Source organism: Danio rerio, chromosome 24 (genome assembly GCF_052040795.2).
Source record: "Danio rerio strain M-AB ecotype USA chromosome 24, GRCz13ab, whole genome shotgun sequence".
NCBI classification, from domain to species: Eukaryota; Metazoa; Chordata; class Actinopteri; order Cypriniformes; family Danionidae; genus Danio; species Danio rerio.
Window position 1 is genome coordinate 43,912,616 of NC_141044.1, and position 17,624 is coordinate 43,930,239.

At 34.3% G+C, this 17,624-nt stretch overlaps 1 protein-coding gene across 4 annotated transcripts in view; it reads left to right on the forward strand.

The window, feature by feature from the left end:
* Window positions 1-17,624, forward strand: part of scn5lab (sodium channel, voltage gated, type V-like, alpha b) — a 251,401-nt gene that overhangs the window by 85,190 nt on the left and 148,587 nt on the right. For 3 of the 4 annotated variants that reach the window (XM_087308807.1, XM_087308803.1, NM_001045123.1), the window contains 2 exon segments: window positions 7,287-7,378; window positions 13,168-13,416. In XM_087308807.1, coding sequence (XP_087164933.1) covers window positions 7,287-7,378; window positions 13,168-13,416 — 341 coding nt within the window. 4 annotated transcript variants of the gene reach the window in all.

Genomic DNA, 17,624 nt, shown 5'->3' on the forward strand with positions numbered 1-17,624 from the left:
ACGCCACATTCACACTTTTAAAAAAGATCTGTAAAGGAAAGGTAAGGTAGAGCTTTGTTAAATTACAAGCAAAAACTATAAAAATACAGAATGGATTTGTGGTAAGGATGTATTAAATTACAGTTTATTACTCTTGAATGTCAAATTACATTGAAAACCGTTCGGGTTTGATCACTGTACATTTACAGTTTTCTAAAATTGCTCTCAGTAAATTACTTTTGAAGTTCAGTTAGTTCATGTGCACCGCTTTAAAATTGTTTCATAGTAAAATCTAAACTATTATTCATTTTATTTACTACATTATCTAAAAAAGGCATTTATTACAGGCTAAAACAGTTGATTATTTGATCTTTTTTTACAAACAGTTGTACAATATCTTTCTACTTCAAAATGTTATGTTTAATTCAGTGTACTACGTGCTATTTCTTAAAAAAAAAGATTCACTGTAAAATGTCAATTTTATAAAGTTGCAAATAAAATATTAATTATTTAAGTTTCAGGCTTGGTAAAAAAAATCTATTTAGTTTTTCTAATCAAATTTTTTTTTCAAACAAATTTTGCTGCTTGACATCTTTGTTTCAGATTCAATTTTTAAAATAATAATAAATAATAAAAAGTCTGTTATCAAAATTATTCCTTTTGTGAAATTTTTTAATTTTACAAAATATTTCTGTGCTTTAACACATTTCTAAACATAATAATGTAGTAACTCATTTCTAATAACTGATTTATTTTCTCTTTGTCATGATGACAGCACATAATATTAGACTAGATATTCTTCAAGACACTTCTATACAGCTTAAAGTGACATGTAAAGGCTTCACTAGATTAATTGGGGGTAAAGTTAGGGTAATTAGGCCAGTCATGGTATAACAGTGGTTTGTTCTGGAGACAATCCAATACTAATATTGCTTAAGGATTGCTTAAAAAGTGTTTATTCTAGCCGAAATAAAACAAATAAGACTTTCTCCAGAAGACGAAATGTTTACAAATTTTGATGTCAACTGTATATATATCTATATATATATATATATATATATATATATATATATATATATATATATATATATATATATATATATATATATATATATATATATATATATATATATATATATTATAATGTTTTCCATAACATAACATTCCATTCCTCTTACGCTAAGACTGTGTAAGCTCCGCCCACCTGTAATCAGGACTCCTCCTGATTGGCTGCTCTCAGACACAGAGATAATGAACCCATAAAGACACTGTTGTTATTATTTTCAATAATAGGCTGTAATAATCTAATCTCAGGCGCTGAAAAGGGCTCCATATTACAGATGAATAGTGCTGAGAGCTTGTGAAGGGGAGTGTGAGCGCTTTACCCTGTCCTTCACCCCGCTCCTAAAACACACACAGTAATGTCATTTACACCATTCACTGCTGCTTTACTGTAATAGAAAACCTCACACCGCAGTAAAGCTGTATTGAGATAATTCTGGACGTTACAGTTAAAGTAAAAATTAATCGCCCAATTCAAATATTTCCTAAATGATGTGGAACAGATTCAGGAATTTTTTCACAGTATTTCCTATGATATTTGTTCTTCTGGAGAAAGTCTTATTTGTTTTATTTCGGCTAGAATAAAAGCAGTTTTAATTATTTTAAAGCCATTTTAAGGTCAATATTATTAGCCCCCTTAAGCTATATTAGTTTTGATTGACTCCAGAAGAAACCACTGTTATACAATGACTTGCCTAATTAACTTGACCCTAATTAATCTAGTTAAGTCTCTAGTTAAATGTCACTTTAAGCTGAATACTAGTGTCTTGATGAATATCTAGTCTAATATTATTTTCTGTCATCATGGCAAAGAGAAAAGAAATCAGTTATTATTCGTTGATTTATTTTCCTCCGGCTTAGTCCCTTTTTTCATCAGGGGTTGCCACAGTGGAATGAACCACCAACTATTCCAACATATGTTTTATGCAGCGGATGCCCTTGCAGCTGCAACCCAGTACTAGGAAAAACCCATACACATTCATTCACACTCACACTCATACACTACAGCCAATTTATTTCATCAGTTCGCCAGAAGCAAATGTGTTGACATGAAGAAACCCATGCCAACACGGGGAGAGCATGCAAACTCCACACAGATATGCCAACTGGCCCAGCTGGGACTCGAACCAAAGACCTTCTTACTGTGAGGCCACAGTGCTGACCACTAAGCCACCGTGCCGCCCCCTAATATGTTAATATTATTATTATTATTATTTATTTATTTATTTATTTATTTATTTATTTATTTATTTATTTATTTGTTTGTTTGTTTATTTATTTATTTATTTATTTATTTATTTGTTTAGTTATTTATTTATTTATTTACTTATTTTTTAATACACCATAAACCTACTTGTTACTTAACTTTTTTGATAATTGGAATATAATGATTTTGGAATATTTCTGTTTAACATAAAGAAAAGTTTTTCAACACATTTCTAATCATAATAGTTTAATAACTCATGTCTAATAACTGATTTCTTGTATCTTTGCCAGGATGACAGCCAGGGACATTGCTAGACCTAAAGCTCTACTGGGCCAGGCCCTCTCAAAAACAACAACAATAGGGCCTATATATATACAGTTAAAGTCAGAATTATTAGCTCCTTTTTTAAATATTTCCTAAATGATGTTTAACAGAGCAAGGACATTTTCACAGTATGTCTGATAATGTTTTTTCTTCTGAAAAAAAGTCTGATTTGATTTATTTTGATTAGATTAAAAGCAATTTTCGATATTTTAAACACCATTTTAAGGTCAATATTATTAGCCCCTTTAAGCAATTTTTTTCTGACAATCTACAGATCAAACCACAGTTTTACAATAACTTGCCTGATTACCCTAACCTGCCTAGTTACCCTAATTACCCTAGTGAAGCCTTTAAATGTCACTTCAAGCTGTATAGAAGTGTCTTGAAGAATATCTAGTCTAATATTATTTACTGTCATCATTCATTCATCCTTTATATATATAAGAAATATTTTGAATGAACAATAATTTCATTTGAATGAAATTCTATAGAATACAAAAAATATTTTTATAAAAGTTTTATAGAGTTATCTTTTAGACTTGACACATGGCCGAGAATAAGGTTTATTAAGTTTTACTGTACCTCCCGACTTCTTTTTACTTCATACAAAAAATCCATCAGGAGGTGTGCTTAGCAGCATCACCATCACATTATCTAAACTTTAGTTTTGTGGGTGCCGTCACCTCCGCATAAAAGGCTGTTGCGCCGGTTTCACAACCCATGAGCGGCCTGTGTGCAGCAAGTACTTTTTTCGGCATGCATGTTAACAACCGGGACTCACAAGCGGGTAGGGTTTTCTGCACACACGAGATGCGTCAGTTTGCTTTTTGATTAAACTTGCTTTTGCCAGTGTTGGTTTGGTTGCACATAGAGAATAATGTCTTTATTCCTGGATTACCACTCTTGATAAACACACTTTGCAAAGGAAGCAAATCATATCTCAAAGCATTTACTGGGGCACTAGCGATTTTTAGTTAATTGGGTCTAGCGACGCCCTTATGACAGCACATAATATTAGACTAGATATTCTTCAAGACACTAGTATTCAGCTTAAAGTGACATTTAAAGGCTTCACTAGGGTAATTAAGGTAAAGTTAGGGTAATTAGGCAAGTCATTGTATAACAGTGGTTTGTTCTGGAGACAATTCAAAACTAATATTGCTGAAGGGGGCTAATAATATTGACCTTAAAATAGCTTTAAAACAATAAAAACCTGCTTTTATTCTAGCCAAAATAAAACAAATAAAACTTTCTCCAGAAGAACAAATATTAGAGGAAACACTGTGAACAATTTCTGAATCTGTTCAACATAGTTTGGGAAATATTTCACAGGAGGGTGAATCATTGTGACTGCATAAGCAGAATTTCTCCATAGATGCGTGTGTTTTCAGACAGAAGCGGTGTGTGGTGATGAAGTGCTTATTTCTGCTTGGCCTTTATGGCTTTATTTGTGGAGTTTTAACAGGCCGCTTGTCCTTGAACCGCCGTCAGATGGACCCTCGGGCTGAAAATAAGTCACGTTTGTATTGAAACGTTGACAGGAGCGCGAGCCGCCGTTCCTGACTTCATTAAAGCCAGACGGATGACGGCGAAGCGGAAACAGCGGCTGATAAATCACTAACACACCACTGTATACAAAATAACATCATATCTGAACATGCAATATTATACGCCGCATGCACTGTCAATTCACCTGCTTCATAATCAGTCTGATGCAGAAACAGAGACTCGGAAATCTGAGCTGGCTTAATAATAATATTGTTCACTTCATCATTAGTTTGTCTTTTATGAACATAATGATAAAATCAGGATGCATCTATAAAAATACAGAAAAAAACAAGAATACAAACATTGATTTTCTCTTATTTTACTGTAAGCTAATTATATTATTCATACAGTATTTCAGAATCATTATATATTTCATTCATTCATTAACTTCCTTCGGCTTAGTCCCTTTTTTTATCAGGGGATACTACAGTGGAATGAACCACCAACTGTTTTAGTTAATGTTACACAGCAGATGCCCCTACAGCTGCAACCCAGTACTGGAAAACACCCACACACTTCCGCATTCATGCTCACACACTACAGCCAATTTAGTTGATCAAAAATCACCCGGAGAAAACCCACACCAACACGGGGAGAACATGCAAACTCCACACAGAAATGCCAACTGACCTATTTGCGGCTCAATCCAACAACCTTCTTGCTGTGAGGCAATTGTGCTACCCACTGCGCCATTGAACTGCACCATGTTAAATATATAAATATATAATCATATTAAATAATAAATAATTAAATATAAATAAAAATTAAATACTAGAAATTTAAATATTAGAATATTAGAAATATTAGATTTTCTTAAAAAAATATTCATTGTTTATTAAAATATGACAAAATACCCAACAAAATATCGTTTTTAACCACATTAGTCTAATAAATTAATAATTATTTACATATTTTTATATGTCATAACTCGATTTTACTTTTATACACCACATAATACATGAAATTGTGCTGTTAGATATGTTGCATGTTATATTAATGTGTGAATATTGTTTTCTTAAAGATTCATATTAGGTCTTTTTTTTAAAACAAGTAAGATTATCTATTATCAAAATAATAAAACTTTTATTTTAAGATTTTTGGATAGTACAGAAATCCCTGTATCATTCCGTAGCTTTGTGTGACTTCATTTAGGTATTTGTGAAATAATTAATCTTGACACGAGCCCCTTTCACACATACAGTACAAACCTTTACAGAAAATTACCTGCAATTTTACGGAAAGGTCTGTGTGAGTGAACAGGCCCTTTATGAAAATGCCAGTAAATTAGTTCTGGCTATTTTCTGGAAAGAGAAGTTGTAAGATTACGGGTAATTTGCCGGAATGCTGCGCTTTGTAAACGCAGAAGGAAGATTGTCGTAAAGAGCGCGTTCACAACTAGAACTAACTGACATGAGATGTCTACTCCAGCCAATCAGAACACTCAGACGCATTCACGTCCATGCTTTTATAAAAATAAAAGCCTTTGAATATTTTCCAGACACATTTAGCTGCTGTTAGTCGGATAACGTTTCTATGTTCCTCCCTAATGCCAACTGTGGAAAAAATGATCGATAAGATGCTTATGATAATCTGCTGTTTGTTTACCTTCAAGCTCTGCTTCCTTCAGTAGCTTGAAGCGTCGCGTATGTGTGTGAAGCAGCCGGTGAGCGACAGCACCAGGCCCAGATTGGCTAATCCAACACAATCTCACGGCAATTCGTAACTTTTTTATTTAGTGGTTAATTCGTATGAATTTGTACGATCTAATTCCTACAATTTAGTACGACTTGCTCATCCCTCAATGACGGTTGGGTTTAGGGGTGGGGTTAGGTGCCACGCCTCCTTTTTAAAATCGTTCAATTTTGTATGACTGATCTCGAATTCGTACGAATTAGCCACTAAACTGGCAAAACGTAAAATATTCATGTTTTCTCGTGAGATCTGGCTGGCTAATCGGGAGGACCGGGAGAACTCCCGGTGGGCGGGTTCATTTTTTTTAGCACACAGTTAATCAGGCGCGAATGTACGCTGAAGTTCAGATTTTTAAACTCGAGAGATTCGTGCGAAACGCTCGTTAAGCACGTCAAACGCACAAAACGCTCAATTTGCCCCTCGCCATTCGCACAATTTGCGTCATTCGCACCACGCCATTTGCGCGTATCGCACCCTAGGATGTCTGTTCCGCATCTGGTGTGAACTCAGCATAAGGCTTGAAACTCCAGGGCTGAAAAGGAGTCCCACTCCGGCCCTGGACAGCACACACACATTTTATGTACATCTCGACATGCGAAAGTGTTTCTCAGTATGTTTTCATCGAAGTTGTCCACAATACTGATCCATCCACAGAGTTTGTAAGGTAGTCAAGTGTTATAAACACAAGCGCAGCCGTTTAAAGCTCATTTCTGGTTAATGATGTCAGAATTTACCGCTATTTTGGCATGGATGTGTGAACGGTCTTTTCTGGAAAAATTTCGTAACGTCCTCGCCTGTGTGAACAGCACTTTTTTGAATTTACCGTTAAAGTCGTTCAGGAAATTTTCCAGATATTTACCGGTATCACTTTGTGAAAAGGGCTATGATCTGCTCCTATTCACTTTCATTGTTTAGAAAATAGTCTGCAAAATCTATGAAAAAAATATGTTCCACAGAATCTTTTTATTTATTTATTTTATTTGCATTATTTTACAGTTGGTGTGGTGAGCTATTAAGAAAGCAAGCAGAAAGTACAGCATGTGATGCTTTGTTCAGTTTCCTGACATTTTAATTTTGCTGTTTTTTCTCTTTCAGTTGTTTCTCCTTTCACCCGTATAACTGTAATGTGATTCTGCAGGTTTCTAACTGAGTTTATAAAAGTAGGCAATCTGCAAGCTCTTCGAACGTTCAGGGTCCTCCGCGCTTTGAAAACTATTTCCGTAATTCCAGGTAAGAGGTTCCTGAAGCTGCGCAGAGAAAAAAACAAACCAAACCAAACAAAATCAGCTCAAAGTGTTGCTCTGTGTCCAAAAAAAAAGCAGAAACGGAGTGTATTCCCGCATCCGGTTCTTCCCTGCGTTTGTTCTCCAGTCATCTTTTCCCAGCTCCTGAATCCTCCCAGCATCTGCTTCATTCTCCGCTGTGTTGTTGGTGTTGTTGTCATTGTCTGTGCTCCAATTCTGGCTTATTGCAGATATGTAACTGAGTTTGTGGACCTGGGCAATGTCTCAGCGTTACGGACATTCAGGGTTCTGCGAGCACTGAAAACTATCTCAGTCATCCCAGGTGAGAGGCCGCTCCGCCGGGCCTGCAGTCATGCTGGATGACCACACATTTCCATCACTTACAAAACATGGAAATGCATTGCATAGAGTGTAGGAAATGAGACTTTTGAGCTGGGAAACGTGCTGATCAGATGCAAAACACTAAAACAGGCTGTTTGCCCACTTTATATGGCAAGAACAATACAAAACCATCTAACCAGACCTGTTTAATTACTCAAACGAGAGGGTTGAGTCATTTTTCTTATGCATAAAAATATCTATTATTAAAAATTAAGTATAAACATAGCATGCTCTGCAGTATAAATCAACCAATAGGAGAGCTTTAGATAGTGCCAAAAGAGCTCCGCCCACTTCCATAAAGCATTGCGCAAATTTTCTCAAACTACTTATTTAAATATATATGAATATTTTGGAATATAAATGAACTAGTTTAGAGGGTTGTGGAGGAAAATAGTGCCAAAAGTGCTTTTTATTTCCGCTTACTTCCATAAAGTACTGAAGTTTGCTTGAACTACTGATATTCTGCAACATAAATTGTGCATGTTCTCTTAAGCTACTTACATATTTCAGTACATATATGCATAATTTGCAAGGTAAATCAACCAATCAGAGAGCTGTGGCACATATTCATTTACTTTAAAAGTGTTCTTTAGCTTCGCCCAACCCATAAATCACAGCAAAGTGCATAATTACTCAACCAATAAGAAAGCTATGGAGTGTAAATAGTGCCAAAACAGACGCCACCCACTTCCATTAAGTACTGAAAATTGCGTTTTCCTGAACTATTCCTGGATATTTTGGAATATATATTAACCAATAAGAGAGCTGTGGAGTTAAATAGTGCCAAAAGAGCTTTTTACTTCCGCTCACTTCCATAAAGTACAAAAAAATTGTGCAAGTTCACTCAAACTACTTACATATTTCAGTACATACAGTATATGCATAATTTGCCATGTAAATCAACCAATCAGAGAGCTGTGGCAAATATTAATTTGCTTCAAAATCGAACTTAGCTCTTCCCAATCCATAAGTCAAAGCAAAGTGCACAATTACTAAAGCAATAAGAGAGCTATGGAGTGTAAATAGTGCCAAAACAGTCTTTTTACCTCCGCCTACTTCAATAAAGTGCTGAAAATTGAGTGTTTTCCCAAACAACTTACTATATATATATATATATATATATATATATATATATATATATATATATATATATATATATATATATATATATATATATATATATATAAATCAACCAATCAGAGAGCTATGAAGTAAAATTTTGCCAAAAGTGCTCTTCTAGCTCCACCCACTTTCATAAAGTGCAGAAAATTTCTGAAGTTTTCTTGAGCTACTAACATTTTAAAAATTATATATGTGCATATTTTGCAAATACCAATGAACCAATCACATGTATAAATTGCTTTTGCTTCACCCACCTCCATAAATCACACTAGTTTATAATTATTCTCAAACTGCTTCAATATTTGATTATATACTGTATGCACATTTTGCAGTATAAATCAACCAATTACAGAGATATGGAATAGAAATTGTGCCAAAATAGATATTTAAGTTTTGCTCTCTTCCATGAAGTATACTGAAAACTGTATAATATTTTGCAATATAAATCAACTAATAAGAGAGTTATGGAGTATAAACTATGCCAAAACAGCTCTTTTAGCTAAAAAAAAAAATAGCTCCACCTTCTTCCATGAAGTATAATGAAAACTGCAATATAAATCAACCAATCAGAGAACTATGGAGTTTAAATTGTGCCAAAACAGCTCTTTTAGCTCCGCCCTCTTCAATGAAGTATACTGAAAACTGCAATATTTTGCAATATAAATCAACCAATTACAAAAGGTATGGAGTATAAATTATGCCAAAACAGCTCTTTTAGCTCCGCCCTCGTCCATGAAGTATACTGAAAACTGCAATATAAATCAACCAATAAGAGATTTATGGGGTATGAATTCCACATAAGTGCTCTTTAGCTCCGCCCAGCCCAATAAAGTATTACATATTGTGTAATTGTTCTCAGATTACTCATAGCAAGTTGATTATTGTTATGTCTTTAACAAAGGCTTCTTTAAAATCCTTATGAAGAGAAAAAAGTTGAGCGCCAGCACTGATGCACTCGATTACATCTGTGAACATTAGACGCTGAAGTGGCTTTCGAAGGACCTCCAGGTGAAACTGCTGCATTGAAGCTCAATCTCACACAAGTGAAATTACATCAGGACGCCTGGTTCAGGTTTCCTTCAGCTGTCGGCACTGATCTCAGGTCACTCACTGCAAAAGTCTCATTGCACACGGTGCTTGACACGTAAATGGCATGATGTAGATGTATGGAGCTAATTATAGGACAAAATTATTTGATTGTGAATTGTGTACATCTGAATTATTGATAAGTGTTATTTAATAAAACGGAATATTGTATGCCCTTAGTTTGGATTTGATAATTAAATGAATATTGAGCATTTGAAAATTAAGACATATAATATAGGACATATAAAAAGTCGATATAAGTAAACCAATAAGAGAATTATGGAGTTAAAATAGTGCCAAAAGAGCTTTTTTTTAATCTCAGCCCACTTCCATAAAGTACTGAAGTTTTGAATATTTTCTCAAACTACCTACATTTTTAATCTATATGCATATTTTGCTATTTGAATCAACTAATTAGAGAGCTGTGGCATATAAATTGTGCCAAAAGTGCTCTTTTAGCTCCGCCCACTTCTATAATAATATTTGAATATATGAATATGCACACATTTTGCTATATACAAATATCAATAGTTCAAACTGACAATTACATTTCAAATCCTTTTGTCATATTGTTAGCTCCATATAGATGTAGACCAACAGAACTCTGCATGGTGAGTCAATATACAGACGCTTCTTATGGACTGAAGAATGCATGCATATAAAAGAAAAACACGCACATATATGATTATATACTGTAAAGTAAGTCATGTGCTCATTCCATAGAAGTGTCTGTTGTGTGCTGTCACATTTTGTGTGCTTTTTGCACCCACAAGTGTTTGCAAAGACAGACCTAGATGTTGTGTTGTGTTTTAATGTGGTTTATTAATGCTACAGTGTCAGAGATGTGAGTCTGGGTTTGGCAACATTTAGAATTCATGAATTTAATCATGCATTTTAATTTAAAAACACTGAATTGCAGTAAAGTAATCCCAGTCACATTGTAAAGAAATCTAATACATAATCCCAGAAATGTATTTACAATTTTAATATGATATTTATTATTGCCATTAAAATTGCTATATTAAAGTACTTTAAATGTATTTTATTATATATATATATATATATATATATATATATATATATATATATATATATATATATATATATATATATATAAATATAATTTGTCTTCATTATTTTTTTTATTTCATTTTAATATTAATCATAAAATAATGACATTTAGTTTAATATATAATATATTTCATTAATTTATACATTTTTATAATGCTTTTATGCAATTTTTGTTCATTATTTTAATTTGTCATGTTATTAAACTTCTTTACACATATTTTCTGCATGAGAAAAATATCAATAAACTATAACAGACATTCCTATTATTTTTAAAATATTTGTTTCCTTTATTTTTATTATCATTAAAAAATTATTATTATTATTGTTATTATTATTATTATTATTATTATTATTGTTATTATTTTGTTATTATTATTATTATTTAGTTGTTATTATTATTATTGTTGTTTTTATTATTAGTGTTATTATTATTATTATTATTATTATTATTATTATTATTATTATTATTATTATTATTATTTCACTACTGCCAATATATTTGTATATATTCTGGATTCTGAATGATGCACAACCCTAACATGAAATGACAAAATGCTGCAAAAAAACATGAATAGTAAAAAAAACACTTTAATTAATTCATAATGTTTAATAAAGCTGAGAAATCAGTTTTCAAAAAAAAAAAAAAACTATCTATTCATTATTAAAATTGTCAAGTGCACTGTAATATACTCTGGATATATTCTGGATTTCATAATGATATATAGATGCACAATGCACACTCAAGTGTAACATGAAAAAAATGCAAAAATGTTAAATATACAAGCGAACTGTAAATTAATAATTATACTGTAGTTGTGCTGTAAAACTATACTACCTGACAAAAGTCTTGTCGTTGGTCCCAGTTGTGACAGCAACACATAATAACTCGACTTCTAGTTGATCATTTGGAAAAGTGGCACAGGGTCGACTTTCCCCATGGATCATCTGTTGAGCTGCATCACAATCATCACCAATACTGCAGAAGACCTACTGGAACCAGCATGGAGCCAAGATAATCACAGAAATCAGTCAAGTTTGGTGAGGGAAAAATTATGGTATGGAGTTCCATTCAGTATGGGGGTGTGCAAGAGATCTGCAGAGTGGATGATCAACATCAACAGCCTGAGGTATCAAGACATCTGTGCTGCCCATTACATTACAAACCACAGGAGAGGGACAATTCTCCAGCAGGATAGCACTCCTTATCATACTTCAGCCTCCACATCAAAGCTCCTAAAGGTCAAGGTGCTCCAGGATTGGCCAGCCCAGTCACCAGACATGAACATTATTGAGCATGTCTGTGGTAAGATGGAGGCGTTGAAGATGAACACAAAGAGTCTTGATGAGCTCTGGGAGTCCTGCAAGAACGCTTTCTTTGCCATTCCAGATGACTTTGACTCATGTCAGAGATGTATGGATGCAGTCCTCCAAGCTCATGATGGAGTCAGACACAATATTCATTCTGTCTCCACTGCAGCAGGACTTTATATTCTATACTGGACATTATTTCTGTTCAGTGACGAGACTTGTCAGGGCTCAACAATAAGGACTGCCCGGTAGCCCGGGGCCAGCGTGAAAGACACTCGGGACAGTAGACAGGATTGTTACTGGCTCCTATCTGCCATAACACATTTTTTATTTATTTTTTTTAACCTGGTAACAACCAGTAAAGCGAAAAGATGGCAACATGGTGGCAAAATTAAACAATGAGGCTAAAAGAAAACGTCTGTTTCTAAAGTGTTAGAAGCAGACAATTACATGGGTACAAAATTAAGAAACTGAAAAAAAAGAACAAAAATTTTTTTTTAATAAAAATTATTTAGAATTGCATTAAAATACCAGCACATTTTTCATACCGCTCTTTCATTTGCATAAAATATTGAATTTTGCTCATTATACATTTATTAACATATTTAAAATGTTTAAATTCTAGATTCACAGGCATAATTTTGCCACTATTTAAAATATGTGGCTAAGAAATAGTTATTAACTTTTTAGTTTTGTTGGTGGGGCCAGTGAAAATTTTGGCAGGGCAAGTAAAAATCTCAACCAATGGCCCGATCGGACCGGTATAAAAAATCCTTAGCGTTGAACCCTGCTTGTGTCTAAGCAGAGTCAGACCTTACTGTCTCATATAAGACACTTCTGATACCAAACCATTAACTAGAAGTCAAGTTATTAGTATTTGTTGTTCTTAAAGCTTGGATAGGCCACAAGACTTTCGTCAGGTAGTGTACAGCACAATAGTTCATTTTCAGGACAATGCACAACCTTAATTTGGAAAGACAAAAATGCTGAAAAAAACAGCATTAATCAAAACAATAGTTTAATTCATTTATAATTTTCAATAATACTAAACAATCTAAATATGATAATAACAATAATAATAAAATTGTCACCGTGCCCTGGGTGGAGTGTGTTTGTGTGCTGATGTGCTGGTGTTTTCCTCAGGCCTGAAGACCATCGTTGGCGCTCTGATCCAGTCGGTGAAGAAGCTGGCGGACGTGATGATCCTCACTGTTTTCTGCCTTAGCGTGTTCGCTCTGATCGGCCTGCAGCTCTTCATGGGGAACCTGCGGCAGAAATGCGTCCGCAGCGCCTCACAATGTCTCAACACCACCTTACCGACATACAACAACAGCACTTTCATCTGCAATAACAGAAGCTGGGCCTCGCTGGAGGAATTCTTCAATAATGAAGGTCAGTGGCTTCTTCTGTACAAAAAACATCTCGACATTAGCAGTTTTACGTATTTTGTTTTTATTTTTTCCATCTATTTATGATTTTCAATTGCATTATGAGATTTTGACCTTTCTTCCAACAACTTTTAACCCTGAAAAGCTTGAAAAAAATGACTTTTATGGACATTTGTAATAGTTTACAGTGCTATAACAGATTGATTACTATGGTTGTTGTGCTATCATGCTGCCTTGTCACTAAAGTTTAATTTGCCTGCGACTATTTGTCAGTTGTGTACAGTCTTATAGCTGATAAACAGTGTTTTTAACCCTTTAAATGCTACTTTCTCTGTGAAGTTGTAAACACCATATTGCTTTTCGGTTCCTCTTATGTGATTGGATGTTGTGAGCATGTTATTTTTTCCTGTAATTTGGTAACAACCAGTACAGCGAGGAGGTGGCAACATCAGGTTGTGATGCTAAACGAAAATATCTGTTTCTAACATCTTTGAAGCAAGAACGTAAATGTCTTATGTGGGTACAACATGACCTAAAAAAATAAAGGGATGTTTTGCACAGTTTGCCGCTAGTTTGACAAGTCAGCCAGATCTTGTTAAATAATTTAGAACTCATTTTCAATGCTGCTCTTTTTGTTTGCATAACACTTAAAATTTTGCTCATCACACATTTATTAACATTTTTAAATTCTAGATTTAAATTCTAAATTCACAGACCGTATTTTGGACACATTATTTAAAATATGTGGCCAAGAAATAGCTATTAATTTATATAATAAAATATTCGGGCCAGTACAAAAAATCCTTATCTTTAATCTCTGCACACTCTTACACTACAGCCAATTTAACTTACTCAATTCTCCTACAGCGCATGTGTTTGGACTGTGGGGAAAACCGGAGCACCCGGAGGAAACCCACGCAAACGCAGGGAGAACATGCAAACTTCACACAGAAACATCAACTGACCAGCCTAGGCTCGAATCAGCAACCTTCTTGCTGTGAAGCCACAGTGCTAACCACTGAGCCACCGTGCAACACGGCAGCACACTCTTAGGGCCCTATCATACACCCGGCGCAGTGTGGCGCATGGCGTGGCGCAATACTTGTTTGGTAGTTTCAGCTTGGTGCAAGAGTGGTTTTGAGGCGTTGCGCTACGCTGTTTAAATAGCAAATGCATTAGCGCTCATATGTGCGCCCATAGGCGTTCTGCTCTAAAAAGGAAGGAGTTCAGAGGCGGACCGCTGGCGCGTTGCTATTTTGAGAAACTATAATAGATTTTTCAAAAGACCAAAACAAACCCGGTCTAAACTCCAGCGCAGAGTTGCACCTCGCTTACACACTGCTTAATACACACAAGAGAGCAATAGGCAAATATCTTTACATATGAAAAAATGTAAATATTAAGGATATATATAGGATATAATAAGAATATATATAGGATATAAATATAAAGGATTAAAATATTACAAAACATATTATTTTCTAGCCTACATAAATATGAAAAATCACTGCTTTTATGTCTTCTTCATCTCGGGAGGCTTTTTCAGTTCATTCATAACAATCTGCTTTTGTATAATGTTATTATTATTAGCAGTATTATTTATTATATCCATATTTATATTTGTTTTATTAAAAACAAGCTCATATTTGTCCACCTGTCAGGTTTTAGACCATATGGGGCACAGCATGTGTGTTAGGATATAACTCAGGTTTTTGAGCACATTTTGTTATTATTATTCATTTAATCGTTTGCTGGAAATTAGAGCTGAATTTAGAAAGAGTTTTGAAACGAATATTTGCGCTTAACAAACAAAATTAATTATTTATAGACTAATTGATGTCTGTGCGTAAAGATTTCCCTATCCAAGAGCGAAAGTGAAAGTGATCCATTATCTCTCATTCTCACGCAGTAGATGCTCTGTTTAACAGTTTTCTGTTAACTGTGAACTGTTTGCTTGTGAAATGCTCAGTTTTTCCACTTAGACTTGCTTTGCGTCCTGTAATTAGCAAATGCGCTCTTGGCGTGATGCAGCTGGCTCTTAAAGGGAATGGGAGATGAGACTCTGATTGGTTTATTCTCAAAACACACCTATAACTCATTAAGAAAATAAACTCAACCCTTTTAGACCATGCGCCACGGCGCAAAGCAGATTTTCCCGTCCGTAAATTAGCAAAAACGCGTCCTGACACGCGCTGAAAGCGTTTGCACCCTGCGTTTTGCGCTCTGCACATGGACCGTCAAAATAGAGCCCATAGTGTTTCGTAAATTTTCAAAATATTTTTCATTCTTTTTGATTGAATAAATTTTGTTTCAATTTGACTATATATATATATATATACACTCCGCCCTGTAGTTAGATGTATTACAAAATTTGAATTTTCCAAAACTGTTTCTAGTTCTCAATTGACTTTAGTTTTTTTAATTAATTTGATTTCAGTTTCAATGACGCAGTGGTGTAGTAGGTAGTGCTGTCGCCTCACAGCAAGAAGGTCACTTGGTCAGTTGGCATTTCTGTGTGGAGTTTGCATGTTCTCCCTGCATTCACATGGGTTTCCTCCGGACGCTCCGGTTTCCCCCACAGTCCAAACCCATGTGGTACAGATGAATTGGGTAGGCTAAATTGTCTGTAGTGTATGAATGTGTGTGTGTGAATGAGTGTGTGTGGATGTGTCCCAGTGATGGTTTGCGGCTGGAAGGGCATTCGCTGCGTAAAAAAATGTGCTAAATAAGTTGGAGGTTCATTCCGCTGTGGCGACACCGGATTAATAAAGGGACTAAGCCAAAAAGAAAATGAATGAATGAATGAATGATTTCAGTTTCAGTTTTAATTATAGGTAAAAACACTGGTAACGCTCACATAAACTCCTTAGATTAGTCGTACAAAGATGAACTAGTCATCGAGTGTAGTCATAACTTGGCACAATAGTTCAAATTAAATAGAAAAATAAAGACTGCTAATCCACTGAATTAATGCTGTTTTAGCTGTTGATAATTTCATATTTAGCTTGTATTATTGTAATATTTAGAAATGTCTAGTTGACCAAATCACCGGAATGATCCTCTTTCACACCCATGACATCTTTAGTAATGTGAAGCACGTTTCTGATCAACTTCAGTTGAATGACAACACTGTCAGAACCGTCGACGTCTAAAGACGAGATTCAGTCTTATTTTTGGTTTGGTCTCATTTGATTAGAATAGCAATTAGGACAGAGCTGGCACTCAATAATTTGACCTGCAGAACGCAGATGTAGGACACAGACGGAAATAGACAAGACGCCTTCGCCTTCTTCTGATGTGCTTGGTCATGCTTTTTATCGTACAAATACATCGAGAACGAGACATTACACATGTTGGTGTACACTTGTTGGATTATTACAAATAAATAGACGATGATCCACAAATAGCGACACAGTGGCTCAGTGGTTAGCACTCATTCATTCATTTTCCTTCGGCTCAGTCTCCATATAGTCTCCCATATCGTCTCCTTTCTAAGTTATTTTCTAGAAAATGTATAATAAGAATATAATATTTAATATATAATAATAAGAATAAGAAATAGTAATTTTCTTGTAAAGCATGGTGAGCAGATTTCTGAGATGCATTACTGTGAGATATATTGCTTTCTTTCACAAATATACTGCGTTTTTTGTTCCCCAAACAAATTTCAGAATTGCTCCTAAATGTAAATATTTGAAACTCATGTTTTGTCTTGTTTTATTCCTCCAGATAATTTCTTTAAAGTGGAAAATGAATGAATGAATGAATTACAATTATGATTGAGGATAATAAAAAAAATATCACCAAGACATTGTATGCATGAACAAAAAACTTTAAGACAAAATGTCTAAAAGGTACAGGGATCAAATAAAATAATAAAAAATAAATAATATAAAATAATAATTTAAAATATTACAAAATATTTTTAATAATAAAATAAAATAAAATAATAATTATATATATATATATATATATTATAAATTTAATTTAATTTTACCGAATTCATTTTCCTTTGGCTCGGTTTCTTTATTCATCTGGGGTCGCCACAGCGGAATGAACTGTCTACTGTTCCAGCATATGTTTTACACAGCAGATGCCCTTCCAGCTGCAACCCAGTACTGGGGAACACCCATACACTCTCACATTCACATACATTATGGGCAATTTAGATTTTCATTCATTTTCTTTTTCGTCTTAGTCCCTTTATTATTC